This window comes from Panthera leo, chromosome D3 (assembly GCF_018350215.1).
Source record: "Panthera leo isolate Ple1 chromosome D3, P.leo_Ple1_pat1.1, whole genome shotgun sequence".
Taxonomy (NCBI): Eukaryota; Metazoa; Chordata; class Mammalia; order Carnivora; family Felidae; genus Panthera; species Panthera leo.
In genome coordinates, this window is record NC_056690.1 from 93,648,096 (window position 1) to 93,676,049 (window position 27,954).

Sequence of the window (27,954 nt, forward strand, 5' to 3'; positions counted from 1 at the left end):
AGAGGACCGTGCAGCCTGTGTTGCGGGGCTGAACGGAGGAGCCCTGGCCAGGCTGGCACATCTGGAAGGGGCTTGTGTCCTCTCCCTGCTGCAGGAGAAGGCGGGTTGTGACCGTCCTGACGTGTCTCGTTCCCAGAGGTGCCCTCAGCCCTTGTCTGCGGCCTCCTGGGGCGCCACGGGTGGACACATCGGCACCCTTGATCCTGTCCGCACATCAGGTGCGCTCACAACCTCGATTGTCTTTTTTCTGTTTTGTTTATCTGCCTTTTTCTGCGCACGGGCTCAGTTCCACCGGTGATTGTTGGGTGGGCCTCGTGGGGCTGGACGCTTCTCCATTCTGGGGACGCGCTAAGGTGCACCCACGGCTGAGAGCCCCCGGGTCCTGGCCGTCTTCCCGCGGCCCCTCCCAGGGCGTGCTGCCAGCGCCCGAGCCAGGAGCCAGGTGGGCCAGTGGTCTGAGCAGTTTCTGGGCAGCGCCCCCCAAGGGTCCCCCAGTGGAAACAAAGACGTGACTTCATAATGATGAAAACAGCACCTCCAGATTTGTGGTGTTTTTTTACAAAGCTTTATGCACTGCTGTATTTTCTGGAAACCAAATTCATTTTTGCGGATTTAGTTACATTGGCATTTCTTCGATTATTTAGTCAAGAAATTATCTGATAGTAACCAGAACAAACTAAGTTAGAAATTAGGGCAACACGTCATTTCTCGTGTAAGAACTTAAAGGTGGTGAGAAACCAGCCAAAAAGGTAGAAGTTGGGTTGTTTTCCTTTCGCCGTGGAAAGCCCAGACCAGGGCCGCTGCTCCTCTCCCCCCTCAAACTCACGCCTGGAGCCCCCTCCTGGTGTCTGTGCCCACACCCGCACGTCCTCCCTCCTGTGGCTGCTGTCGCGTCCCTTGCACCCCTTCCCCGCAGGGTCCTCCCACAAGCGCCCCGAGTGCCGCACCCCGACTTCTGCCCGGGCGTCTTCGCCTGTGCCCACCAGGCGCCCCGTCCTTGGTTCTCGTTGATGAGGACGAGATAAAGGGAGCCCTTACTGTTTCGTAAACACCATTACTGTTGGACAGCTTTACAGTAACTCTGTTACTCTTGGAATTACTCGGTTTTCTTACACTGAAAAGAATGAAAAAGGCTGAAGACAAAGCAGGGTCTCAAATCTGCTTGATCCTGAACCATTACCTCCACGGTGTCCTGTCTGGGTCACCCTCTGGCACATCCTGGGCGCAGGGTACGTGGTGCTGCAGGGGTGTGGGGGGCAGGCTGTGCTCTTACTGTGCCTCCTGGGACCCTCGTCTTCCTTCTCGGGTGTGTGGGTCTCAGCCAGGCCCCCCTCCCCCCTGCGGATGTGGGGTGCACGGGTCTCAGCCGGGCCCCCCCCGCGGATATGGGGTGCACAGGTCTCTGCCAGGCCCTCCCTCTCTCCCACAGGTGTGGGATGCATGGGTCTCAGCCGGGACCCCTCCACTTGCAAATATGGGGTGTACAGGTCTCAGCCGAGCCCCCCATCCCTTCCGTGGGTGTGGAGTGCACAAGTCTCAGCTGGGCCCCCCCTCCCCCTGCAGATGTGGGGTGCACAGATCTCGGCCGGGCCCCGAGGCGCAGGCCGTGCAGGGAGGTGTGGGGAGCAGACCTTGGTAATTATCCAGAAACCAGTCTCCTGGCAATATCAGGCCATGACATCGAGTGGGAACCAGAGCCCTGGGGTCTGTAGCCTTTCCCTTTTCGATACCTAATGAACTGTGATGACCGACTGCATCTTTTTGTGAGTCACAGTGTCACCCCGCCCTCTCATTTGGGGGGTATGGCTCAGGCTGCGAACGTTGGATTAGCGGCGGTGCTGTGGGTTGTCGAGAAGCTCGAGAGTGTAGCTCGTTGTGTATGGAGGAGACTGGGTGTGTGCAGGACCAGGCCCCCCACTCCCTCAGGCACAGCCGCCTCTGGGTGTCAGCGTCCAGTAACACCGGGAGTGTTACATTCTGTACGTAGATGTAAGAATCTGGTGCGTGTGTGTGTGTGTGCGCGCGCATGTGTATTTGGTAACAGGAAACGTAGGAGAAGCTATAAGATGAATAGCTAAGATTTATAAGATCTGTAAGTTGCCGTCTCAGCATTCCGGTGGACACTTTGAGACAAGTGTAGGCCACTGGTGACTGCTCTGTAAAGGAAATGGACCACATTCCTTTTCATGTAAGGAAAGGGTTGAATACATCGTGTTCTGTATTATAACATGCTAGAAATTGTCAAGAATCCCATTTGATTATGGATTAAGAATTATTTCTCAGTGTTAAGCACAGGAAGCTGAGACCACAGATGTTTCTCAAGAAAAATTGTATTTGTTTTAAAAATATTATATTACATATTTCACCTTAATACCTGCCAAAAAGAAATATGAATTTCCTGAAACTACATGGGATTTTTGGGGTGCCTGGGTGGCTTAGTTGGTCGAGCATCTGAATCTTGATTTCGTCTCAGGTCATGATCCCAGCATTGTGGGATCGAGCCCCACGTCAGGCTCCGTGCTGAGCGTAGAGCCTGCTTGGGATTCTCTCTCTCCCTCCCTCCCTCCCTCCCCCGCACTCCCTCACCGCTACCTCTCTACCCTCCTCACTCTCTCTAAAAAGAAAGGAAGGAGGAAAAGAAGGAAGGAAGAAAAAATACATAGGGTTTTTTATCTTTGGTTTTTTATGTAAGTCCTAACACTTTTTAAATCTTAAATTAGGAATTCACAGTAGAGAGGGATTTCGTTGATTCCGAGATTACGAGAACTAAATAGAACTGCTAATCTTATAATTAAATTTTTTACTTGTTTACAATTTTCCTTCTACTTTGGAGATTGGGCAATGATCAGAAGTAGCAGCATGTTAAATAACTTAAAAAAATCCCCAACAGATTTTAAATCTGAAAATGAAAAAATAGACTTTGTCATAATTTTTAAAGAGCTTTATTGATGCAGTGTCTGCAGATCCCCGAGGCCCAAGGAAAATCATCTAAATGGTTCATTATTTAGCTTATTGAACTTTGCTGCAGTTAGGTTGACGGATGATGGCAGTGTTCCCAATCACCAAAGCACCGTTTTAAAAGCATTTTTTATTGAATAAAGTGCTTAGAATATTGCACCCTGGAGCTTTGTTCAGGGAAATGGCTCAATTGATGGTTTCTGTCTGACCTCAGCGTTGACCTATCACAACATGTGTGGTTAATAAGCAATGCTATCGCTCGGGAGCTTTGTAGCAGATTCCGCCTCAGCACTCTGCCCTCACGGTCCCTGCGTACTCATGGCTCTCGCGTCCTCTTTGTCTTTCGAAAGGACGCACTGAAGTCGAACGTTCCTGTGTCCGAGTCTGACGTCACAGTTGCATTTCCTCACAACAGAAGCGGCCTTCCTTTCCATTTTCCTGCAAACAGAGGGTCTTTTCCCTCCCTGCGGATGTGCGCAAGTGAATGTCTCATACAAATAATTGCATTCTGGGGCAGCTCATGTTAAACTGAGGTGCGGTCACTGAATACTTGTGGCGGCGTGTGGTCGTGGAACGCGGATGATACTTTAAGGTGCGGCAGGTGGCAGTGCTGGAGTGTCAGCAGCTCGTCTTGCATTCATCCCGTGGAGCCCCGATGCCCTGTCCTGTTCCTTATGATATGTGATCAATAGTTCATTTTCTCTACGCGAGTAGGAAGTTTCACTTGCCCGTCGCTTTGTCTCTACGGCGTCAGCAGAGCAAATTGCAGCTTAGTGAACAGTGGGCGTTGCCTGGAAATCCCTGGACAGAGTTGCAACCCAGCCCCCTCCAGCTGTCCTGTGTCCAGCGCAGGTAGAGGAAGCCAGGACCCTGAATGTCACGAGCAGTCCTGGCGGGTACGAGCTCAGTGGGCAGAGCCTTGGCGTTGGAAGGTTGTCAGCTCAAGCAATCAGGGCATATGGTGACACAAACGTTGAAGGGCTCTGGTGTCTTTTGGTCCAAAAAGATCAGTCGGCTGTGACTTTAAGGACTGCTGACTTCTGAACGCTAGCTACTCGCTAGCAATGTTCTCGTCCGCACCGTGGCCTCATCCTGCACGTAGGCGAGGTCTGCGTTTGCATATTATTTTCAGGTGTAGATGTTAGCTCCTCACTTAGACATTTCTTGGTAAGAATCGGCTAAAATTTATGCCAGACTACAAGTGGATTATTTAAATATAGAAGAATATCACATCCTTACTGGCACTGCTTCTGGACTTACCAAAGCGAGCCGTCCCGCGCACGGTGTGCTCTCGTTTTACACTCACTTTGTCGCGGGTGCTCCTCACAGTGGGACGGACCGTGGCGCTTGTCAGCACGTGTGGGCTCAGGTCCCTGTCAGCGTCGGAAGCCCTGCTCTCGGGAGCAGCAGAGAAGGCGCACGCACGGCCCGCCGTGACTGTTGGGGGCAGTTTTTCCAGGTGACCAGCTTGCCTCTCGTGTTCGTGACTCCATTCGGTTATGAGCGTGCTGGTGGGACCGCAGTGGAAGATGTGTGGGTCAGTGATCGGGTTACGATTTCAAAGGCGCCTGGTAAGAAATGCATCCCTGAGCAGAACTGCCAGGTGTGTGTGTAACTGCCAAGAGGAGAAAAGTAATGTCCCCAAGCTTTTCGTTAGTAATAGCACAGAAGTTTCTGGATAATGGGATCATAGGGAAAAATTAGTGATCAGACCTTGCCTCATATTCTGTTTTCTCTCATGCGGTAGGACCCTGGGAATACTTTCCTGTACTGGCTCCTGAGCATGGAGAGGTGACAATGTGTTCATAAGTTGCCTGTGACAAGGGTTGGATGTCACTAAGCGGCCTGTGGCTGACATTTAGCCCAGGCTTCCTCCAAATGTAGTTTTTATATTCACGTTTCAAGTCTCTTTACCTTTGTATTATTGTCAGTAGTCACATTATTAGAAATTTCTATAAGCTCAGTAATCCTAGAAATAGTCATTTGAAATGTGAGCCTCTAAGCTCTGAGCTCTCTTCACATATCAGAGGAATACCTCTCAGGATCACATCCTAGTACGTCAGCAGCCGCTTCCATAGGAACATGGCAGCACCCGAGGAAGATGTGACAAACTAACCCCCCACGTTTTATTCAGGTAGTGACAAGGCTGCCTGACCAGATGAGATCACGTGGAGACCGAAACTTTCTTACTAAGGAGCCCACGCCTGAGTGCCAGGAAGGTTTCGTGTTCTGTGGGCCACGGATACGGGAGTCGGGGTGCTAGGTGGCCCACACCGTCACCGTGAGCACCCCCAGGGAACAGGGAAAGCCGCGTGCCCTGCTTCTGCCCACGGAGAGGGCCTCACCGGGATAGCAGGCAGCAGCGCGTTACCTGCTCCTGAGAGAGATTCTGAGCCGGAGACCTGACAATTTCTATCCACCCTCAGCAGCTTTGTGTGTACGTCCTGTTAGTGTAGGGAATAGGACCCGAGAGAAGCCATGGTCAGGAGAGGCCAGGACACGGCGTGACCTCCGTGGGGACGCTGAACAGCTCCTGCTCGCACTGTAGCAGGTGCAGTCAGCAGACGAAAGTCCGCTTCTGCCAGAGGGCATCCTGCCGGGCACCCTGCAAGCCAAACCGGAGGCAGTGCTCACCCGTAAGGAGAAGTAAGTGAGCTTGCATCCAAGTAAACAATTTAGAAGACAAAACAAAACCAAAGGAAATAAAAGGAAAGGAAAACAAAAAGGAATGGCTGAGAAGGCAATAAATTCAAAAGCTACGTAAAATGGGAAAATGGCAAAATTAGTAAATAATACCAAACAGTGAATGCAGACTAAGCATACACACAAAATTTGCACGTGAGGAGTGTATACCAGACAAACAGGCTTCAATTTTTGTGAGTGTACTGAACAGCCCCAATGCTAATATTTTTGAAAAGTTCATTAAGTAACCCTGTTCGGGAAAAATATAAATTAGCCAAGTGGAGTCTAAAACACCTAAAACCTGAGTAGACCACAAACAAAATTCAAAAAGTTGCCAAAACCACTTTGGACCAGACAGTTTTATAGGCCAGTTATTTTAAGCCAAAAATAAATCCCACCCAAAACTTTTCTGAACAAGGAAAATAGTACAAAACCTTCTAAGTCATTTCATAAGGCCAACTTATTCCTAAGTTCTAAAATCTGATCAAGACACACAGTATAAATATACACACAGTACAAAAGGAACTCAGAGATAAATCTTATAAACAAAGATCCAGAAATCCTGTAAGGCCAACAAAGCTACAGTACTACTGAATGACCGTGACCAGGTGACCTCTTCCCCAGGGATACAAGAACGACTGACCAGGAGATGTGTCCGCACGGCTCTGTAGAAGTTGAAAGCCACTTGATAATCTCGCTTCCATTAGAGACTTTTAAAAAGGCATTTAAGTTAAAACCCAGTACCCGTTCCAGATCAAAACAGACAAACTAGCTTCCTCTCCAAATCCAGCAATAGTCCATCGAAAACAGACAGATCTTTCTTAACGTGATCCATGCTACCTGTCTTAAACCAATAGTCACCGTCACACCGGATAGACTGTGCAGTCCTTCCCAAGCGAAGGATAAAACAAAGACGTTTGCTAACATCAATGCCATTTCAAACTGTCTGTCCCGGATGCTCTATCCAGACAGCATGGCAGGGAAAAATCATGACAGTTATTACAAGAAAATAAAATTACGCCTTAGACATGGTGTGACCGTATATCTAGGCAAAGATTCAGGAGACCCCAATAAAAATACACAAACCCATACACTCTTCTGTATCGACCACAGCCTGTTACATTGAAGACAGTGTCCCATTCACGAAACCGCAACAATAAAAATATTTAATCATGAACCTAAGTAGGAACATGTAGTGCGGATTAAAACAACTAATTTTAAAGCTAGACTTTAGGGGCGCCTGGGTGGCGCAGTCGGTTAAGCCTCCGACTTCAGCCAGGTCACGATCTCGCGGTCCGTGAGTTCGAGCCCCGCGTCAGGCTCTGGGCCAATGGCTCGGAGCCTGGAGCCTGTTTCCGATTCTGTGTCTCCCTCTCTCTCTGCCCCTCCCCCGTTCATGCTCTGTCTCTCTCTGTCCCAAAAATAAAAAAAAAAAAAAAAACAAACAAAAAACGTTGAAAAAAAAAAAAGAAAGAAAAAAAGCTAGACTTTAAAGCACACTTATTAATGCTTTACCTACACTCTTAATCTTCTCTGAAAGAGGTGTCCTCATTTATGAACAGAAGTAAGCGCAGAAAATGCTGGCATCTCATCCAAGGCCAAGGGCAGTTTTGTTTTTAATGCCAGAATGATTGTTCTGGTCATTATCAGCCCTGGACCGCCTTTGGACACATTTGAGGAGTTCTAGACCCCCCGATGTCTAGATTTCTCCCCAACCTACTGAAACTAAATCTGCAGAATCAAAAATCCTTCTGTTGTTCCTTATATTGTTTCTAATTTGTTTTAAAAACAGTTTATTTCGGGGCACCTGGGTGGCCTCAGTCAGTTAAGTGTCCGACTTCAGCTCAGGTCATGATCTCACAGCTCGTGAGTTCGAGCCCCACATCGGGCTCTGTGCTGACAGCTTGGAGCCTGGAGCCTGCTTCGGATTCTGCATTTCCCTCTCTCTCTCTCTCTGCCCCTCCCCAGCCTGCACTCTGTCTCTCCCTCTCTCAAAAATAAATAAACATTAAAAAAAAATGTTTTAAACAGTTTATTTCACTAAGCGTTAAGGTTGCAATATACGTTGCTTAATAAATTAAGTAGATGCACATCATCCCGTTAGACTGTTCTATGAATCTGCCTTTTGCCAGTGCAGAAGAGCCTCCCGTGAAGCGCACTGCTCCAGGGGCCCAGAAACCACGTACCCGTGTTGGCCTCAGTTGCCCAGCAAAAGAACAGGGTGTATGCTCATGCGCATTATCAGTAATTTCTCCTCCTCTCCCCCAGCTCTCTCACGTTACTGAAAACACCCAGAGCCATCACAGCTCTTGTATCTAGTCAAGAAATTTCATTTGCAGTTACACACCTTTCCACATCCAGGGCTAGGTGGCTTCAGGTGAATTCTACCAAATGTTTAAGAGGAAACAATACCAATTCTGTACAAACTCTTCTGGAATACAACAGGGGAAGAAACGCTTCTCTGGTGGTAAAGTGATACTGATACCAGACAAAGGCATTATGAGAAACTGGAAACGTAATCACTTATGAACATAGACGCAAAACTCTTACAAAGTAGGAGTGGATAAAGCCTGGCAACAAATAAAAAAGGTAATACATCATGATCAAGTGGGGCTTATTCCAGGAATGCAAGGTTGGTTCAACTGTGATGAATCAATCAGTATAATTTATCTACAGGACAAAGGGGAAAATCCGTATGATCATTTCAGTAGCTTCAGGGGGAAAAACACTCTTGACTGAAATCAAACATCCATTCCTAATAAAATCTCCCAGTAAACTAGAAATAAAAGAATTTGTTCAACCTAATAAAGGGCATGTGTGAAGAATCCTGTCATTAGCATGATACTTAATACTTAACAACAAAAAGTAAAGGTGGGGTGCCTGGGTGGTTCGGTCGGTTAAGCGAGCACCTCTTGGTTTTAGCTCAGGTCATGATCTCACAGTTCACGGGTTCAAGCCCCGCGTGGGGCTCTGCACTGAGTGCACAGAGTCTGCTTGGGATTTTCTCTGCCTCTCTCTGCCCCACCCCACCCCCCCAAATAAAGAAGCATTTTACGGTAATAATAAGACCTTAAGAGTAAGGCTCGGTGCTTCCTTCAGATGACTGGCGTCTTGTATGTGAAGAAAGGGTCTAAAGGCGGACTGGTAACTTCCAGGGAGACCGTCGTTTCTTAGCTCCCAGCCCCGGTGATGCTGGGGGGGGGGGTTGCTCACCAGTCTCCTCCCAGAACTGGGGAGAGTGCCTCACACAAGCAGGTGCTCAGAACAGCCCCATTTATGCACTGGCACCTGTGTCAGGTGCCCCAGCAGCTTTCCACTCCTAAGTCGCTCCGGGTGAGAGACCATCCGCTCTCTGTGGCTGGAGGACTGTCCCGTGCTGGCCACACGAGCGCCTCCGGCGTGGAAGTCCCAGATGTGCTGCGGGTTGGGGTGCGGGACGTGACCAACAAGCAGACCCCCGCACGTGTAAGTGTAGGTTGTCACGATGGCCACTCAGAGAAGAGTGGGTACACCCGAAGGAGCACAGGGAAGGGAGCCAGGACGCAGCACCTTAGGCAGCCCAGGGAACCTTCCGGAGCAGTGGAGGCGGGAGAGAAGGCCTGCTGTAGCATGGTGGAGAGGGGGCGTCGGGCCGGTTCGCCAAGCCAGCCCTGAGCACAGACCTGGGACGGGCAGAGGCTGGGGGTCCATGGGTTGGTTCCAAGCGTAGTGTCTGGGCAGAAGCCAGGTGGCCATTCCCGCACAGCAGGGCTGTGGATGCAGCACTCTCACCGTGTGTGTGCACGTGTGTGTGTGCATGTACGTGTGTGTGCGTGTGCATGTGTGCAGCTATGGTCTCCAGCCCTCACGCTTGTAGTCCCCCCCCCCCCATCCCCCATGCAGCAGGCGAGGCTTGCAGGCTTTCAAAGAGGACGTGTGTTTTAACTGCTTACGTGTCTTTAGGAAGAAAACAGAGCCAAACGCCAACACCTCTGAAATTTTAGTTAATTTCTACATTTAATATCGCTGGATTTAAGCTGTTTCTAGGAGGCTTTCTGGATAAACACTACTCTCTTTCAGAAATGAGAGAGTTGGTATGAATCCGACCAGGTGCCCTGCACTCCCAATGTGCTCTGAGACGAGGTGGGAAAGCTCAAAGCCGGAGCGAGACCCTCTGTTCACCCTTCACTGAGCAACTCGCATTAGGACGGTGATTAAGGCATCTGTCTTGTGAAAGGGGTCACACTCCTGGTTGGCGTCACGTGGAGACTTAGTCCTCGAAACGATGATGATTAAAAACAGTTGTATGGGCACCTGCACTGACGTGACGTGGTTACAAGCCGCTCCCTGGGGCGGGTTGTGCGGGCACGCGTACAGTAAATGGCACACGGGTGTGAGTCCTCCGGTAGAGCCTGAAGTCCCGACTGGGGGGCCCGAGGAGGTGATGGGGCGTCGGCAAGAAGAGACACTTGACGGGTCAGAACGTCACAGTTGCCCTTCACCTGGGGAGTGTGGGGCCATTTGCAGTTTATATCGAAGTTTTATAGGAAAAGCGTGTCCAGTGTGCGCTTCCTTTCCCACCCGAGGTGGGCTGCAGGACCCACATTCCCCCGTGCTGCTCCTGTGACGGCCATGTGTCTCTGGGGTGCTCTGAATCAGTGCCGTGTTATCTGTAGCGTGGTTTTAGGATCTTGGCAAACTCGAGGAGCCCAGTAACACACTTGAAAACCAGACGATGTGAGTTCTAATGCGAGCTGCACAGTGACTCTGGTTAACGCACAACACGCCTACAGGATGCCGGACTGCCCTCCAGTCCGGCCGCTCAGCTCAGGAGCAAGAAGGCCCACACGCGTCCCTGTGCCTGCACACACGCCCAGAGCAGGGCCGGGGTGCGGGAGGTAGGAAAAATGCAGACTGCTCCTGGGGTGTGGGTCGGGAGTCTGGGGGCTCGCCCAGCCCTCGGAGGGTCTGCCCTGCCATCCTCTGCAGCGGAGAGTGGCTACGGGGTGGAAAAGCGTGGGGGGGGAGGCCACCGTGGCTGCCCCGCCCCAGCCAGTACGGCCGGCGAGACCACCAAGCCTTTGCTCGGCAGCCTGTGTGCGTGGACTGCGTGGGGGGCCGAGTCGGTCCATCCCTGCCGTGGGCAGGAGCCGAGAGCGTGTGAGCGCTTCCTGCCGCGGGAAGACCCGCCCGCCCGCCTTCAGGTCTGCGGCGTGGGGCTGTGCCGCCTCGGCCTTAACCCCTGGTCACCCGGGTTCAGACACGTGGGTCCTTCCCAGGATCAGAGGTGTGCCCTTCCCAGATGGCTTCTACTTCTTTTTAAAAGGCAGTGAGAAATCCCAAATCCAGTTCAAAGGTTATTTTTCCTCTTTTTATTCTCCACCCAGGGCAGTGCCTCGTAACGTCCGGGCCTCACTACTCGGCTTTTCCGTTCTCTGCGCGGCCCGGGGCCCCTGCTCCTGCCCTGGCTGGGCTCGCTGGGCTCGGGGAGACTCACCTGGAGGGGTGTGCTGCCGTTTGCTGGACCCCTGCTCCTCACGCGGTCCGCACAGGGCTCCTGCCAGGCAGGGTCTGCAAAACCTCCCTCGGTTTGGTGGTCACTGGCAGGAGGACTGTGCTCAGCTATCAGACCCGCCCCGGCTGTGACCACGGAGGGACAAAGATTAAGATCCACCAGGAAACCCATGGCACAGCTGCACAGGCCAGGGTCCCCCAGAGACCTGCCGTGCGCTCCCGCTCGCCCCCGCCCCGAGGGTTGTGTGCACCGCGCTTGCTTCTCCAGCGTGTCGAGTGACGTGTGCACGGCACCACCAGGGCCGGAAGGCCACTGAGCCTCGGCATCAGGGTTTTTACTGAGGTCTTTCACGCAGACATGGTTGACCCCCACATGGCTGACCTGTTTCCTGTCCCTGCAGAGGTCGGGGGGACCATAAGCCCAGCACCCCTCCATAAGGCACACTGATGGTGCAGACCGTGTGCAGCCCACTCCAGGGCCCGTTACCGTGGTGGGGACACCCGCCCCCAGGAACAGAGCCCACAGTCCTCGCTGCACGATGAGGCAGTTGCCCCTAAGCAGAGCAGTGTTCTGGCCTTCCCTTGACTCCCCGGCAGAGGTGAGGGGTCACAGCATACTGTCCTGCCTCTGACCCCGTTGGCGGTGGCTTTGGTGGGCAGGTTCCACTAACAAAACGTGAAAATCACAAGTCCTGTCGACACAACAGTCTCTCGCAGCATTGGACAGACATGAAGCATTCGCTTTGTGACCGTTTGTATAATTTACCTTCTGGAAAGGAAGAACGGTGATCTTACTGAAATAGTTCATCAAGTAGACAAAAGTAAACATCTGCTCATTTCCTTTATTTCCCCCAAAAGGGGGAGAAGCATCAGTTGCACAGGGGCAGTGGGGGCTTCAGGCGCACAGCAGTTAAAATGCTAGGTGTTCCCACGAACAGCGTGCTCCCAAAATGCAGCAGGAGTGAGTCCAGCACTTGAGACGTGGTCTGACCAGCCCAAATGTAATACACACTGAGGGCTTCTGATTTATTCTTGGTTTAGGTTTTGCCTTACCAGTTTAAATTCAGTACTCTAGCCTGTTGGGCACATTGTCGAATTCGATCCGAGGTTTTGGAGAGCAAGCCGGTCTCCCCTGTGTAAGGACCCAGGCACAGAGAAGGTCAAGGTACACACAGCAGGAAAGGTTCAAGGTCAGAATTTCCCCTTCAGCGGGATGCTTCCCGGCAGTGACCGCTGCGCCACGGGGCAGCCCCCCGACCCGGGGTGTCCGTGAGACGGCCTGTGTGCAGGGCCGGCCGGCGCGTGGACGGGTTCTCCTTCCGGGCATCGGAGCAAGATGGTGGTTCTGCACCGTTGACTCTCCAGCTGGCGCCCTAATTCGTAACGTGGTACTGTTGCTAGTGCTGTGACTTCACTAATTTAAACGGCACTTGTGTTTTTAAGGGGAAAATCGGGGAGGAGAAATTTGCACCCTGCACGTAGCCGTTCCCGCCTCAGCAAGCAGACTGTGCCCCGCGGCGGGTTGGGGACCAGGCGCGGGCAGTGGGGCCGGGCAAGGGGGCGGGAAGTCTCCCCTCAGGCACCGGGCGCTGACGGGCCACAGCGTCGGAGCGCAGCTTGCGCACGGCGGGCCACCTTCGGTCCGCTCGAGAATGAGACCACTGCGTCCCGTCCTTGGAAGTAGGAGGTGGCACCACGGTCACTGCCTGTGTCTGGCACTCAGACGCCGAGCCCGGGTGAGAAAGCTGCTCTGAGCCCTCGGCCTTTCTTCTAGGAATGCGTTACTGTCTCCGAAGTGATGCAGTAATGCGGGGTCGTTATTACCGTTTCCTTCCCAATCCCGCTTTTCTGAAATTGTTCCGTTCCGTGTACTGTGGGCTGACCCCACCAGGTAATCTGTGTAAAAGACGGTAAAAGAGGCAAAATTTCTGCCACGTGAATTCTGGTGCATTGACCTATGATACTTATTTAAAAAGAAAAATGATTTTAAACCGTATGTCTTTACTACCCTGAAGTTTTACCACCTACCTGTCTGTCTGGCTCCTTTACGAGATCCTAACATTTGGGGAAATAAAGGCCACCCACCCCCCGACCCCGGTGAAGGGGACGGACTGGTGTCTGTCAGGGATTTCTTCACGACCAGCGCGTGGAGCATGGCCGTCGTGCCCTGAACCAGCCGCCCGGCGGTAGTTCCTGCCAGCACAGCACGGGCGACTCGTGCTCTTGGCTGTGTTCTGGAACACGTGCCGTCCCACACGATCCTTCACTTCCACGTTCTCTTTCCTTCCCGTCTCCGGCCACTCGCGGCCTCCCCAGCACGCACTGGAGCAAACAGCCCCTCGCCCTCAGTTGGCAGTTGTGCTGGAATCTTCCCATAGTTAGAAGTGTGGGGGCCACCTAGGAAACCTCACCTTGGAAGGCATTCCCGTTCTGTGAGGGAGGGTGACGGCGGAACCCTGACACCCCAGATACGCTTTGGCGTGCACGGCGGCCTGCCCGGTGGCCTGGCCGCCACGGTTGTCCAGGTGAGGAGTTGGAGTGGGAGCGACCGGGGCGTTCCAGCCTCGGAACCAGGGCTGCTGGGCCTCATCGTGGCCCGTCCCCCCGCGATTTCACAGGGGACGCTCAGGCCCAGCGGTAACGCTCTGCTTGCTGGGCAGAACTGAGCTGGTGCGCTCCTCCGGCCCGGGGTAAATGCTGGGCCTGTAGTGGGTGAGCACAACTGCAGGCCTGAAGGAAGGGGCGGGGGGCACGGGAGGAGCCCGAGCCCCCCAGCTTGCGTATGACGGCCCTTCACCGAGCAGGGGGGCGGGGGGTGGGGGGGTCCAGCGGACCACGTTCTAGCTGATGACTGTTGTCAGGTGGCTTTTAAAGACAAACTGATTTTTTTTTTTTCCAGGAAACACTGTCATGAAAAACACCGTTCATAAATCAGCTTTAAAAATTACTCTTCTGTTTATGATTTTCACATTTTAATGCTACATAATGAACCGTCAATAAGAATACTTCTGTTTTTGAGGAATGACCATGTGCCAGGGGACTTTGGTCATTTCAGCGTTAGAACAGTGTGCAAGTCCGTTTTCCTCCTGACCCAGGGGTTGCTGGCAGAGCTGAGCTCAGTTCAGGTACTCCAGTAGACGCACCAGCTGTCCTCGGTCACCTGTCTGGCTCTCCTTTAGAAGGAGAGCAGGGCCCCATCAGGGACGTGGCGCTGGCGGGCGGGCGGGAGCTCTCGGGAGGCCCCGTCGCTCACAGCCCGCTCTGCGCCCAGGCCGGCACCTGTGTGGGTTTTAAAGCCCCACCTCTGGGCAGCCGAAGACACAACGAGCAACAGAAGAGTGATCGGTAATGCATTTCATGCTGGAAAGCGACACCGAGGGACCCGGCCACACTGCCAGGTCGTCAGCCAGAGAGGGGTGGTTCCAGGGTCGATACTTGACACAGCCGCAACCCCGGGAAGGTTCCGGACAGCGTAGGTGTCGTGAATTGCTGCTGCCGGTGAGCTTCCTGACCGCCAGCCTGTCGCTTCCCTTCACGCTGAGCGCGTGGCCTCACGTCTCGCTGGTCTCCTCCAGGTGGCCCTGGTGCAGTGGACAGAGAGCGTCGGCCTGACGCTGGTCAGCAGAGACCTGGGCTCCGTGCAGCTGAGGACCCCCAGCGGCCAGATCCAGACCTACTGCATCCTGCAGATGTTCCCCTTCACGTCAGAGAGCAAGCGGATGGGGGTCATCGTCCGGGTAGGCGTCCGCTCGTGACCCAGGCTTGCGCTCCGCTCGGGGCTGTGCACGCCGGGCCGGTGACTCAGGGCGGTTCGCTGCCAGTGCTTCTGTTTGCTGGAGTTCTCTTTCTTTAAATAAAGTCCAGACTAAGGGTTTATACCGAGAAGTTAGCGAGGCTCTAACGGTAGTGATTTAAAGGGCAGAATAAGTCAAAGGCCTTAGCCGTAACGTTTGAAATCCGCTACAGCTGTTCGGTTCTGTTTCCGACGGCAGTAGCACGCCAAGGAGCTCTGCTGGAAAATGAGTCATGACGATAAAGCCGCCGACCTACACCCCTGTTACATGTTTCCAGCAAATTCCAAAAACATATGCTGGAAGCTGGCTGGCCAAAGAAAGCGTATTCGATCGGGCAGTGAGAACTTGAGAGGCTTCACCTTCGCCTTGCCGTCTGAGGCACATATTGCCAACAGGTTGCGTTTCAGCAGCCTCGGCGCGGCCTGTCGAGATCTGCGGTTACGTTCTCAGTTCTCATTTGCCCGGACACCTCGGAGGGGATGCTGATGCTGCCTGCGCGGGAGGATATTTGAGTAGCTGAGGCCCAAGGAACACACTCGGGGGAATCGCTTCTTCCAGCGCGTTTCTAGTCAGGCAGCTGCCATCTGCAAGGCGCGGTGTGTCCTTAGCGTGCCTGTGCTCCCTCCCCGCGCAGGACGAGTCCACTGCAGAGATCACCTTCTACATGAAAGGGGCCGACGTGGCCATGTCCTCCATCGTGCAGTACAACGACTGGCTGGAAGAAGAGGTAAGCAGCCGGTTCACGCGTGCTGCGTCGCGGGGGGGCGGCGGGGGGGGTATCGAGACACCACGTTTGCGGCCAGACGCCGACAGGTTTCTGGACACCGAATTGGCTCTCCACCAGATTCTTTTTTTTCTTTTTAACGTTTTATTTATTTTTGAGACAGAGACAGAGCGTGAACTGGGGAGGGTCAGCGAGAGGGAGACACAGAATCTGAAACAGGCTCCAGGCTCCGAGCCGTCAGCACAGAGCCCGACGCGGGGCTCAAACTCACTGACCATGAGATCGTGACCTGAGCCCAAGTCGGCCGCTTAACCGACTGAGCCACCCAGGCGCCCCTCCACCAGATTCTTTTAAGCGATTCCAGTTCCTCTCAATTTCGTAAAGCAGAAAGGAGGGGGTGCTGCTTAATTGCAAACAGTTTACTTTCTGTATAAACAACTACTCGATTTGGTTTTTGTGGGGATGCGGGTAGATACATTAGTGGGTCCTTATGAATAATATTTGTTTCCAGTAGTGAAAAAGTAGCATTACTAATCGTTCACTAAAAATTCTGAAATAACATTGTATTATATTACATATATTACATTTTCATGTTTATTTTGTAACCTAAGTTATTTGCAAGATTTTAATTAGAATTTTAATCTCATCTTAACGTGTACATATGAATCACTTTAAAAACAGAAACTACTGGGGCACCTGGGGGGCTCAGTCCGTGGAGGGTCCAACTCTTGATCTAAGCTCAGGTCATGATCTCACGGTCGTGGGTTCTAGCCCCACTTTGGGCTCCGTGCAGGGCTTGGAGCCTGCTAGTTAATTAATAAATAAATAAAAATAAAATAAAATACGAATAAAATCAATTCTGTATTTTACCGAATTCTCCCTATAGAAAACAGGATTTATGTTTCGCCTCATGAGGTTATGTTATTGTTTACGTTTGTGTGTTAGTGAAAAAGCTGGATTTCAGAGTCCACGGAACCCTTGTGGGTGTCGGCACAGCCCTCTGTGGTGCTCCCGGGTCACCCGCCGCTGCCCACACCCCACACCCCACACCCCGCGTCCGCGGCAGCATTGGCAATATGAATCAATAGCTCCTTCAGGCGCTTGGATTTAATCAGGCCCATGAATAAATTAAATTCCCTGAAGACCTAGGAAAATGCCATAAAAATTACTTTTGGTCATAATGATGTGCCATTAATTATAAAATACTTGTTTAATTTATTTAGCTTTATGAGGTCAAATCAATAAATGTCTTGCAACAGACAGATAATGTCAGATTGTTTTCCACAAAGATAACTTTATTAAAAATCCTTTGTGCATTCACTGCTCAACTTGACATTCCCTTCCTTTAGATAAATCTCTTGGTCCTCCACCCATGTCTTTGCGGTAATGCTCTTATAGTCTGACGGCCTTTACTTTATTTACAACGAAAACCAAAAAACACGCAGGTTGGGAGAGCCTGAGCATCGCTCCCCACGTTGGATTCTTGGCTGTAAACTTGTATTCTCCGCTTATTAAACAAAACAGAAACGAGCCACCGACACTCTTGACTCACCACGTAACAGAAAGAGCCAATTTTGTCGGACCCGCCACGTCAGACTGTGCAGTGCGCACAGACCTGGAACAAGCACGCCCCGGACGGCGAAAGTGCTCGGGCACTTGGCCTCCTGCCCTCCACGCGCAGACGTGGAACGAGGGTCAGAAGTGGGGATCGGGGAAGGCGTGAATGAAGGGGTGCGGTGACCAGTGCCCTGCCGTCCCCAGAAGATGTGTGAGGCGGGGGCGTGGGAGCTGTGCCCACGGTCCGCTTCTCCGTGAGCATCAGACCTACTCAGGCGGCCAGATTAGGAGGGATTGCAGAAAGCCTGAGTGGTTCATACTCCGCCTTTGCAGACTGGAGCATCTCAGCGGCAGTCTGGCAGGTGAGCTTTGTGAGACGCGAGCGCCCCACCCAGAGAGAGAGCGAGCGAGACCGCGGTTATCTGGGAGCGCCAGCCTGTGCCCTCGGGGGACAGCGGAGGCGGAGGTCTGTGCGCGCGGCCGGGCAGGGCAGAGCCTGCGTGCAGAGTCGCGTCTGGACTGTCGAGCAGCGAGTGCGTGTGCACTTGTCCCCGGTGATGTGCGGTTTCCACTCACGGAAGGTCACACGCTCCACGTCATGGCTCCCCCAGCGGCCGTAACTGCCCGTCTGCGTGGCTTCGTGGCTGCACGCAGGGCTGGCGTCCGGGCTTTGGCACACACGCCCGGACGTCCCGAGCAGGGTCGCGGGGAGCTGTCGGTGTGCGGTCCCAGCGTCGGATACCCAAGCTTACTAGTACCTGAGTTTCTTTATGGACCGAAAAGCAGCTGATTCACTTGTCTGGGATGCATTCGCCGAGATGCCTGACTGCGGTGTCCGTTCTCATTTGCAAGCACACGCTGTGCACATCGGGGATTCTGTCCGTGGCTGTTTTATGGCTGAAGTGCGGAGCCCTGCACCCCTCGGGCTTCGCTGCGGACACTTGAAGAGACCTGCCCGTCTCTGCGCGGCCGTCTCTGCATGGCCCGGCAGCGAGCGGTCGCACACCCAGGCGCCGCCGCACCCGCCCCACGTGGCTGTCCGTGCGGTCCGGGAGCCCCTGCTGGGGCCGGGAAACACTCCAGAGCGGGGTGAGCACGTGGCCCTCTGCCGTGTCGACCATGAGTGCCGGAAACAGGCTAAACATGCTGCAGGTTAGAGCTTTAGAAAGACGCTCGGCCTTCGAAACAGTTCCTCAAAGTTGGAAGCTTGAGAGCGTCAGCAAGAAAGAGGTGAAGGGCTGTCAAGCAGCAGGCCTTCGGAAGCCCGCGGCCTGCAGGAGCCTTGGCTGGTGGTGGTGTTCTTGACGTGTAGACAGCGTGGCCGCAGAGAACGGTACAGCTTAGCGCTCAGGTTGTTTTTTACATTTCGTTTGCGTAAACACATCACCGCGAAGCGCTGCTGTTGACGCCCGAGCGTGGGCCTCTTGGGCGCTTGGTCCTCACACTTCCCGTGCGACTGTCCCAGCGGCCAAGGAGCCGGTGCCCCACTTGGCAGCGGCCTCCACGTCTTCTCCCAGACGCTCTTCCTCTCCCTGCTCCCCCTGCTGTCCACGCGGGGGCCCCCTGGCGCCCGCGTGCGCGCCAGGGACACTGCCTGGTTTTGCTCGGCTCAGAGTCTGAGGGCAGTGACCGGCGGGGGCCCCTCTCCCCCCTCCCACCCTGCCTGGTCCCCCAGGGGCGGGCCTCTATTTGGGGCGAGACAGCTGCTCGCCCCACGGGCCGCCCCCTCCCTGCAGACCATGCTCCCACCTTTCCAGGCCGTGTTTTGAGGGTGTCAGTTGGTCTCCACGCCCCGTGGCAGCTTCACGGCCTGAGGGAGGGACGCGCGGTCACAGAAGGAAGCGGCACCCACTCTGGGGGTCCATGGCCGGGAAAGCGGCGTGGACTCCTGCTCCGCCAGCGTGGCTGTGTGCGCGACCTCGGGCGTGGCTCCTTGGTGCCGGCTGGTGTGCACGGGGCGTGTCCCAGCTCCGGGCCCGTCCCCCGGAGGAGCGCCAGGCGCGCCTCTGCAGGTACCGGGTCCGTTTCCAGCAGTGGGATTTGTGTCGATGGCGTGTGCAGCTTACGGTGACGGGAGAGGCCCGTCACCAGCAGATAGGTGGGCGCGGGTCCTGTCGCACGGGTCAGGCTGTCCCTACGCCCCGTCGTCAACTGAGGCTGCCCGGGTTTGCCTCCAACAGGAGAGGGTGTGTTTGGGTGGTCTCTGAGCAGGAGCGGACTGGACAGCTTCTCACACACCTGTTGAATGCGTTTCCGTCTCTTAACGGGAGCTGGGCCTGTGGCGTCTCTTCAGGCCCCTTTCCCTGCAGGTTGAGACTAGGCCCCAGGGGCCTCGGGGTCTCCTCTCCCCCCGCCCCCCCGGCACCAGCTCCTCCTCCTCCTCCTCCTCCTCCTCCTCCTCCCCGTCTTCTTCCTCCCCGTCCTCCTCTCCCTGCACCTCCACATGAGGCCTTCCCGCCTCCTGCCCTGGCACCCTCACTTCCTGTGTGCAGACAGGTGTAGACTTTGGGAACATCATGTTCCTGACACCATCTTGGAGAGCCTGACTGGAGGTGGGAAGGTGTGGTTGTTGCCCGAGAGCGTCACCGTGACGGCAGCCCCGTCCGCCCACGGAGAGCAGGAGGGGCAGAGCCGCCCTCCCGACACGGCTGTGACGCGGCTGTGACAGGAGGCTGTGTTTGCCAGGTGTCCGGGGGGACACAAGCCTGAGAAGCTGGGCGGCTTGGGGCGCACCGACGGACACGGGGACCGCGGGGCCCACGGGCTGGGGACCGGTCCTTCCCGCGGAGCGGTGCCCGCGGATATGCCGGGGACCCGTTGCCCCCGCGGGCAGCCATCGGGGCCGCGCGTGACCCGCGTCTCCTTTTCCAGTGCGGAAACATGGCCCGGGAAGGCCTGCGCACCCTCGTGGTCGCCAAGAGGGCGCTGACGGAGGAGCAGTACCAGGACTTCGAGGTGAGCCGACCCCTGCGGGCCCCCACCCCGCGCGGCCGCCCGCCGGACCGAGGCCGGCCCCCCTGAGCGCACGGCCCCTGTCTCCTCAGAGCCGCTACAGTCAGGCCAAGCTGAGCATCCACGACAGGGCGCTCAAGGTGGCGGCCGTGGTGGAGAGCCTGGAGCGCCAGATGGAGCTGTTGTGCCTCACGGGTGTGGAGGACCGGCTGCAGGCGGACGTGAGGCCCACCCTGGAGCTGCTGCGCAACGCGGGCATCAAGGTGCGGGCGCGGCCCGGGCCCGGGGGTCCCTCCTGGAAGCGCCCGCCGTGCCGCCGGGGTCGGGGACGCAGGACCCCTTCCTCCCCGCCCAAAGTCGCCCCGGCCCCCCGCCTGCCTCCCGCCCCAGCCCACGGTTTGTCTCTCTCGCTAGCTGCCCGCCGCCCTGCCCTTCCCTGCCCTTCCCTGCCCTACTTTGCCCTACTCTTCCCTCCCCCACCCCAGACCTTCCCTGCCCTACATCTACCCCACCAGACCCCCACCTCCACCCTTCCTTGCCCTTACCCTGCCCTACCCTGTCCTACCCCACCAGACCCTTCCCTTCCCGCATCCCTGCCCTTCCTGCCCTGCCTGCCCTGCCTCTACCCTTCCCTACCCCACCCTACCCTTTCCTATCCCACCCTTCCGTACCCTTCCCTTGCCCTGGATGTCCCGGCCCACCTGGGTCTCGGACTCGCCCGTGGGGCAGCTTCGTCCCAGAGACTTTTGCGGCCCTGGGCATCCATCGGGTGTGAGCTCGGGACAACCCCGGCCTCGGACACCTCGGGTCCCACCCAGATGGGGGTGCCCCCCCTCGTGCCACCGAGCTTCCCGCTCACGAGCTGATATGAAGGCGAGGGCCACTCGGCACTGCCTCGTCTGTTCGTCGTGCTGTCGTGGGGGGGTCCCCGTAAGCCACACGACTCGAGGCTGCGTGGCGCTGCCTGCCGGCCCGCCCTGCCTTTTTCTTCCTGGTTTGTCCCCTTCGTACAGGGGAAATTGGCGGGTGGTGGCGTTGAGCGTTAGCTTTGAGAGAGGTCCTTTCTGATCCCACGTGTTCCCAGTGAAGCCCAAAGTTCGGTTACAGGATGGGAGAGAAGATTTATCCCGAGGCTGCCCTGAGGACCGGGCCTCACGCTCAATGGTGAAAATAACACTCAGCTGGTGTTGGTAGGTAGCTAGTTGGAAGAGAACCCGTAGGTAGCTAGTTGGAGACGAGGAAAGCGGCTCCCGGCATCCGACCGGAACGCACGCGGCGGTTCTGACCAAGACGCGGCAGTGTGTGCAGGGGTGGGGAGGGGCGGTTCTTGCCTCCAGGGGTCCAGGTGGGAGACGAGAAGATACGTCCCTCCGTCCCGGACCTCGGCCGAGTCAGGAGGTACATCTGGCTTCGGAATTACGCGAGAGCAGTTCAGACCCCGGGCTGTTACGTGATGGAAGCCTGACTGCTGTGCAGCAAACATTGGCGGGAAGAGCTGTGACCGCTTAGAAGCAGGGCCCCGCTGCTTTTGCTGAGGTTTTTCATAAACCTCCCCCAGTCTCGGTCGTACGTGCACGGTGGTCGGGGGGCTGCCGTGGTGAGTGTGCCTCGGGTGTGGTGCCGGGGCGTTCACACTGATCGTTCTCTAAGCTCGTAAGGGTTTCTGCCCTTACACCCCCGTGTCGGGAAGGAGACCCTGCATCTCCGCGTGGCGTGAGGGTGTGATTTTGGAGGCCACACGTGCCCCTGTGCTGCACGCGGGCTCACCAGCGGCCGGGAGTCCGGCCCAAATCGTTCCCAGCTTTGTCTTAACGACGCGTCGATACATCGTAGTCTAGGTCCAGGCTCCGTGAAGGGAAGCGGTGTGGGAAGTAAATAAACCGCTCGAATCCCCAGACGCCGAGAAGACCCACAAGTCTCGTCACCGGGAGTCACGCCTGAGAGAACTGGTGTGCCACGAGTTGTTGGCTCTTTCCAAAAATGCGTGTTTATACACGATACACAAAACACTTGAGGAATTCAGATGTTAATGAGAAGTGTTTGCCGCTCTGTGACTGGGTGTGCAAACCATCCTGTTGTGTATTAGATGTCCTGGTTATGTTCTCTTTATAGTCTAGGGGTGCTTACGATACATAGCACGTGTTTATGTAATTTCTTTTTAACTTTATTTTGAGAGAGAGAGAGAGTGCACACACACACGAGTGGTGGAGGGGCAGACAGAGGAAGACATAGAGAGAATCCAAGCAGGCTCCACACCTTCAGCGTGGAACCTGACACGGGACTCGAGCTCACACACCGTGAGATCATGACCTGAGTTGGAGTCCAGAGTCAGATACTCAACCGACGGAGCCACCCAGGCACCCCATTTTTTTCCGTAAGAGTAGTAGTAGTTGACATTTTTTTAAGTTCATGAATCTTGAGAGAGAGCGCACACACGCCAGTGGTGGAAGGGCAGAGAGAGATCAAGCCATCGGGGGAGGGGCAGAGCGAGGGAGAGAGAGAATCCCAAGCAGCCTCCGTGCTGTCGGCACAGAGCCTGACGCGGGGCTTGACCCCACAAACCGCAAGATCACGACCTGAGCGGAAGTCAGGACTCGGATGTGTAACTGACTGAGCCACCCAGGCGCCCCTCACGTGTTTTATTTGATACAATTTTTGGCTTAACTATTCCCCATTTAAAATCCATTTTGAACCTCAGTTTCCAGCGGAAAAACCAGCAAGTTGAGCAAGGATCTCCAGGGGGCTCCTCACCGTGCAAGCCCCGCTTGTTTGCACACAGGGCTGTGTGAGCTCTGCCCTTGGGTGTGTCCAGGTGCCCTTGTTGGCCTCGGTCCTGACCTGCCTCAGCCCCCAGCATTCCCGTGCCTCCGGGTCTCGGCTGCCACGTCTAACGTCACTTTGCTCCTACTCGTTTTAGATAAGTCGACAGACTTTTCATACGGTGGTGAAACGTACGACAAGTAGCAGTTACCATCGTAGCCGCTCTTCAGCGTGTAGCTCACGTCACTGAGTACGTGCCCACTGTTGTGCGCCCGTCCCCACCAGCTGTCTTCAGAGCTCGTAAATCTGAGGCTCAGTCCCCATTAAACGCCAACTCCCCCCCGCCCCCAGCCCTGGCGTCCACCCTCTGCTTTCTGTCTCTGGATGCAACAACGCCAGGGACCTCCTACAAGTGGGATCACACAGCGTTTGCCCTTCTGTGACGGGCGCATTTCACTGAGCATAGTGTCCTCGGCCGTCCGTCTTGTTGCGTCTGGCGGAATCTCCTTCCTGTCTAAGACCGACCGCTATTCTGTGGTGTATGTGCCGCGTTTTGCTTATCCGTCCGCCCGTCCGTGACACTGGACAGCTTCTGCGTTGTGGCCGGTGCGCGTGGTGACGCCGTGCGCCTGCGCGTGCAGGCGTCTGTGTATGAATAGGCGCTTGTAAGAGACAGAAGTGTGGTAGTGTGGAAGCTCACCACCGTCACTGGTCTCCTAGATATGGATGCTGACAGGCGACAAGCTCGAGACCGCCACCTGCATTGCCAAAAGCTCGCATTTGGTGTCCAGAACCCAAGACATTCACATTTTCAGACCAGTGAGTATTTGTCTGAAAGCACTTTGGTTTACCTGTTGGTTTTGTGAGGATGTACGTGCAAGTGTGTGTTAATTCCTGAATACCTCCACCGAGAGAGAAACGCCGTCATTTTTTACTCCCATCCATAAAAACATTGAAAACGGTTTCTGTCAGCCGCCTACCTCATGATGAAAAAGCGACATTTGAATGGAGAGAAAGGTCTAAATTCACACGTACTTTCCCATTGTCCTAGGAGGTTCGTTTACTCACCGAGTTTCTATTTTAACACCGATGCATTCATTTCCTGCTCAGTTTACAAACTGTGTTGGTAAAAATTACATTTTTATATTAGTTACACCCTAGTAGGAATGCATCTTTAATCTACCACAATTCTCAAATGAAATGCCGTTCCTTAATTAATTCAAAGAAAATCAACAAGATGGTCCAAAGTTTGTGTTTCCTGTATGTGTTAGTTATGACTGTTTGTAATTCAAACAAAAATGAAATTTCCCGGCTCTGGACTGCCGCCGCAAGACCGGACCGCGTCTTAAGTCACGAGTCCACAGAGGTCGCTGTGATTCATACACATGGGCTGTTTGTCCCTCCGACTTGGATGACACTGTAACGTGGGTGCCTCTCTCTCTTTTGTGGAGGTGACCAATCGGGGAGAGGCCCACTTGGAGCTTAACGCCTTCCGGAGGAAGCACGACTGCGCTCTGGTCATATCTGGGGACTCGCTGGAGGTGAGGCTGCTCTCTGACCAAGCACAGGTCTGTCCGTCTGCCCGTCCGTCCCCTCCGCGGAGGCGAGGCCGCTCTCTGACCCGGCTCGCGTCCATCTGTCCGTCCGTCCCCTCCGCGGAGGCGAGGCCGCTCTCTGACCCGGCTCGCGTCCATCTGTCCGTCCGTCCCCTCCGCGGAGGCGAGGCCGCTCTCTGACCCGGCTCGCGTCCATCTGTCCGTCCGTCCCCTCCGCGGAGGCGAGGCCGCTCTCTGACCCGGCTCGTGTCTGCTCCCCCGCTGCGGACCAAGGGCTTCCTGGGTCTCACCTGTGCTGCTGTTGAAGCTACTTCTCTGGTAGCAGCACTTGTGCGACCCTGGTGAGCACCTGTGGCCTGAACAAGGGATAACTTGTTCCTTCGTGTTTTAGAGGTTGATCCATTTCCGACTTACAGTCCTCTCGAGGCACTAGGCCTCATTCTCGCGGTTAATAGCACAACCGCCTTGGAGCCTCCAGAGTCTGGACCTAGAGGTATCCAGACCGGCATTTCCAGGACTGCGCCCCGGGTCACAGGAACAGGAGACAGGCTTGTGGCCCCACAGGAGGGGCTGGCACGGCTGTTCCTTCCCGAACCACACTCACCCTGAGGCCGGGGCCCGTGCCCCGTGCCCCGAGTCCCCGAGTCCCCGAGTCCCCGGCCTCCTTCCTGGTTCCCGTCCCCGGGGGCTAAACCCAGCCTCTGCCAGGGCCGGGCTCCGGGGGTTCTGTGTGTCTGGCCGTGTGCGGGCACCTCCCTGACGCTCCACCCCGGGCATCCGGCGGGGCAGCTGCTGCGGGCCCCGAATCCGCGGACGGGCGGGGCGGCCGTGACCCGGGGAGGAGGACCCGGAGGTGCGCCCGGCACCCGTCCGCGCCGTGCTCTGCGCCTCGGTGCTGACGCCGCTGTGTCGCAGGTGTGCCTCAAGTACTACGAGCACGAGCTGGCGGAGCTGGCCTGCCAGTGTCCCGCCGTGGTGTGCTGCCGCTGCTCGCCCACCCAGAAGGCCCGCATCGCGAAGCTGCTGCAGCACCACACGGGGAAGCGCACGTGTGCCGTCGGTGAGCCTGCCGCCCTGCCGGGCCCGCCCCCCCCCCCCCCACCCCCGGGGAGCTGGTCCCGTGTCTCCGGGCTTCCGTGCCACCTCCCGCTCCTGTGCCCACAGGTGACGGGGGAAACGACGTGAGCATGATCCAGGCGGCCGACTGCGGGATCGGGATCGAAGGGAAGGTACGTGTGCCCCTTGGTCCCTGCGGCCGGCCCCGAGCGACCCCTCCGGTGGTGCGGGGAGAGAGCGGAGCCCACCAGCGCCGGGCCCCTCCCGCGTCCCCGCGTCCCCCAGGAGGTGTGCGGGACCAGCGCCGGGCCCCTTCCGCGTCCCCACGTCCCTGCGTCCCCGCGTCCCCCAGGAGGTATGCGGGACCAGCAGCCTGCAGCCCCTTCCACGTCCCCGCATCCCCCAGGAGGAGTGTGGGACCAGTGCCGGGCCCCTCCCGCGTCCCCGCGTCCCCGCGTCCCCCAGGAGGTGTGCGGGACCAGCTGCCTGCAGCCCCTCCCCCGTCGGGCTCCACGCGTGCCACCAGCGAAACTTTCCTGCCGCCCGCACCCCGTCTCCCCTCACGTTGGCGCAGGCCTGTGGCGGGGGGTTCGTCTGGTGTGGGAATGAGCCCGGTGCATGTCTCGCTTTGCCCGACAGCTGTGCGTCAGGTGGCGCTGTTTGGAGTCCCGCCCCGGCACAGCTCTGTGGTGCGGCCTGCGGCTGCTTAGGGACCCGGGGGCCGCCGTGCGGGCCTGATTCCCGCAGGGCCCACGGGCTCCCGGGTCCCGGCCGGCGGCTCCTGCGGGGCCGCGGGGACGGGCCTCGGTCCTCGGGCGGCCGACGCGGAGAGGCGCTGGGTCCGAGCGGCACCCCTGCTCGTTTCAGGAGGGCAGGCAGGCCTCCCTGGCAGCGGACTTCTCCGTCACGCAGTTCCGCCACATCGGCCGGCTGCTGATGGTCCACGGGCGGAGCAGCTACAAGCGGTCGGCGGCCCTGGGCCAGTTCGTCATGCACCGGGGCCTCATCATCTCCACCATGCAGGTAGCGGGACCGCTGCGGGCGCGGGCGCGGCCGCGTGCAGCCGGTGCAGCGCGGAGGGCCGGCGGGGCTGACGGCCGCTCTCCTCCCCTCCGCTCCCGTCCCCTCCGCTCCCACTCCTGTCCCCTCCGCTCCCGTCCCCTCCCCTCCCCGCCCCTCCCCTCCGCTCCGCTCCCCTCCCCGCCCCTCCCCTCCCCGCCTCGTTCCGCCCCTCCCCTCCCCTCCGCTCCGCTCCCCTCCCCTCCCCGCCTCCCCTCCCCGCCCCGCCCCTCCCCTCCCCGCCCCTCCCCTCCCCACCCCTCCCCTCCGCTCCCCTCCCCTCCCCGCCCCGCCCCTCCCCTCCCCGCCTCGTCCCGCCCCTCCCCTCCCCTCCGCTCCGCTCCTCTCCCCTCCCCGCCCCACCCCTCCCCTCCCCGCCCCTCCCCGCCTCCCCTCCCCGCCCCTCCCCGCCTCCGCTCCCCTCCCCTCCCCGCCTCCGCTCCCCTCCCCGCCCCTCCCCGCCCCTCACCTCCTCTCCGCTCCCCGCCCCGCCCCTCCCCGCCCCTCCCCTCCCTTCCGCTCCCCTCCCCTCCCCTCCCCGCAGGCCGTGTTCTCCTCTGTCTTCTACTTCGCATCCGTCCCTCTGTACCAAGGATTCCTCATGGTGGGGTGAGTGAGCCACGCGCAGTACCGTCTGGGTGACTCCGCGCACGGTCGGCGTCAGGAGCTCGGACCCCCTCGCGATCTGAGCAGAGCGTCTGTTTCCCGGCGGGCGTCCGGGGCGCGGTGAGGCGGGTGGGCGACCGTGACCCCCCTCACGGGCTGGAACACAGGTGGACGTGCGGGGACGTGGCCAGTGACGTGGCCAGTGACGGCCCCACAGCAGGCGCCCCGGGCCGGGACCCGGCGCCACACCAGACCCCGGGAGAGTCTCCCCGCTAGTCACCACGTCTCTCCAGATCCCCCACGGCAGCGACTGCTGCCAGTTTTGCCCGTCGAGCCCGGAGAGCAGGAATTTTCTGTTGCAGTGAATGAAATGGAGCGCCTCTTCCCCTCGTGCCTCAGAGTTACGCCAGGAAATAAGACCTGCAGGACCGTCGGCCTGGCGGTGAAGTCCAGGTTGTGCCTCTCGCACCGCCTCCCCCCTGCTCCCGCAGAGCCCAGCACTCGCTGCCCTGCACCGCCCGCGTGGTCGTTCCCCGGGCTCCATCCGCACAGCATCCCTGCGGCGCAGGCATCAGCGGCTCCCCGTGTCACGGGCAAGGAAGGACACACCCAGGGGCCGGGGAACGTGACAGAGGCAACAGCTCGTAGGGGCAGAGCCGGGGCCTCACACAGCCCGACCTGTCTCCTGCGGGGTTTAGCGGCTTTCCGGGGCAGCAGAGAACGAGCCCGTGAGCGGCTCCAGCCCTCGGGGTTGGGG

General features: G+C 56.9%; 1 protein-coding gene across 9 annotated transcripts in view; it reads left to right on the forward strand.

Annotated features, from left to right (window-relative positions):
* The window catches only part of ATP9B (ATPase phospholipid transporting 9B (putative)), a 249,489-nt gene that overhangs the window by 203,199 nt on the left and 18,336 nt on the right, over positions 1-27,954 (forward strand). For 7 of the 9 annotated variants that reach the window (XM_042909654.1, XM_042909656.1, XM_042909655.1 and 4 more), the window contains 10 exons: positions 14,709-14,870; positions 15,562-15,654; positions 20,080-20,163; positions 20,253-20,423; positions 23,641-23,739; positions 24,372-24,461; positions 25,392-25,536; positions 25,641-25,705; positions 26,400-26,555; positions 27,136-27,200. In XM_042909654.1, the coding sequence (XP_042765588.1) occupies positions 14,709-14,870; positions 15,562-15,654; positions 20,080-20,163; positions 20,253-20,423; positions 23,641-23,739; positions 24,372-24,461; positions 25,392-25,536; positions 25,641-25,705; positions 26,400-26,555; positions 27,136-27,200 (1,130 nt within the window). The remainder of the gene's footprint in view (positions 1-14,708; positions 14,871-15,561; positions 15,655-20,079; positions 20,164-20,252; positions 20,424-23,640; positions 23,740-24,371; positions 24,462-25,391; positions 25,537-25,640; positions 25,706-26,399; positions 26,556-27,135; positions 27,201-27,954) is intronic. The other 2 variants (XM_042909659.1, XM_042909658.1) reach the window with 2 other exon arrangements.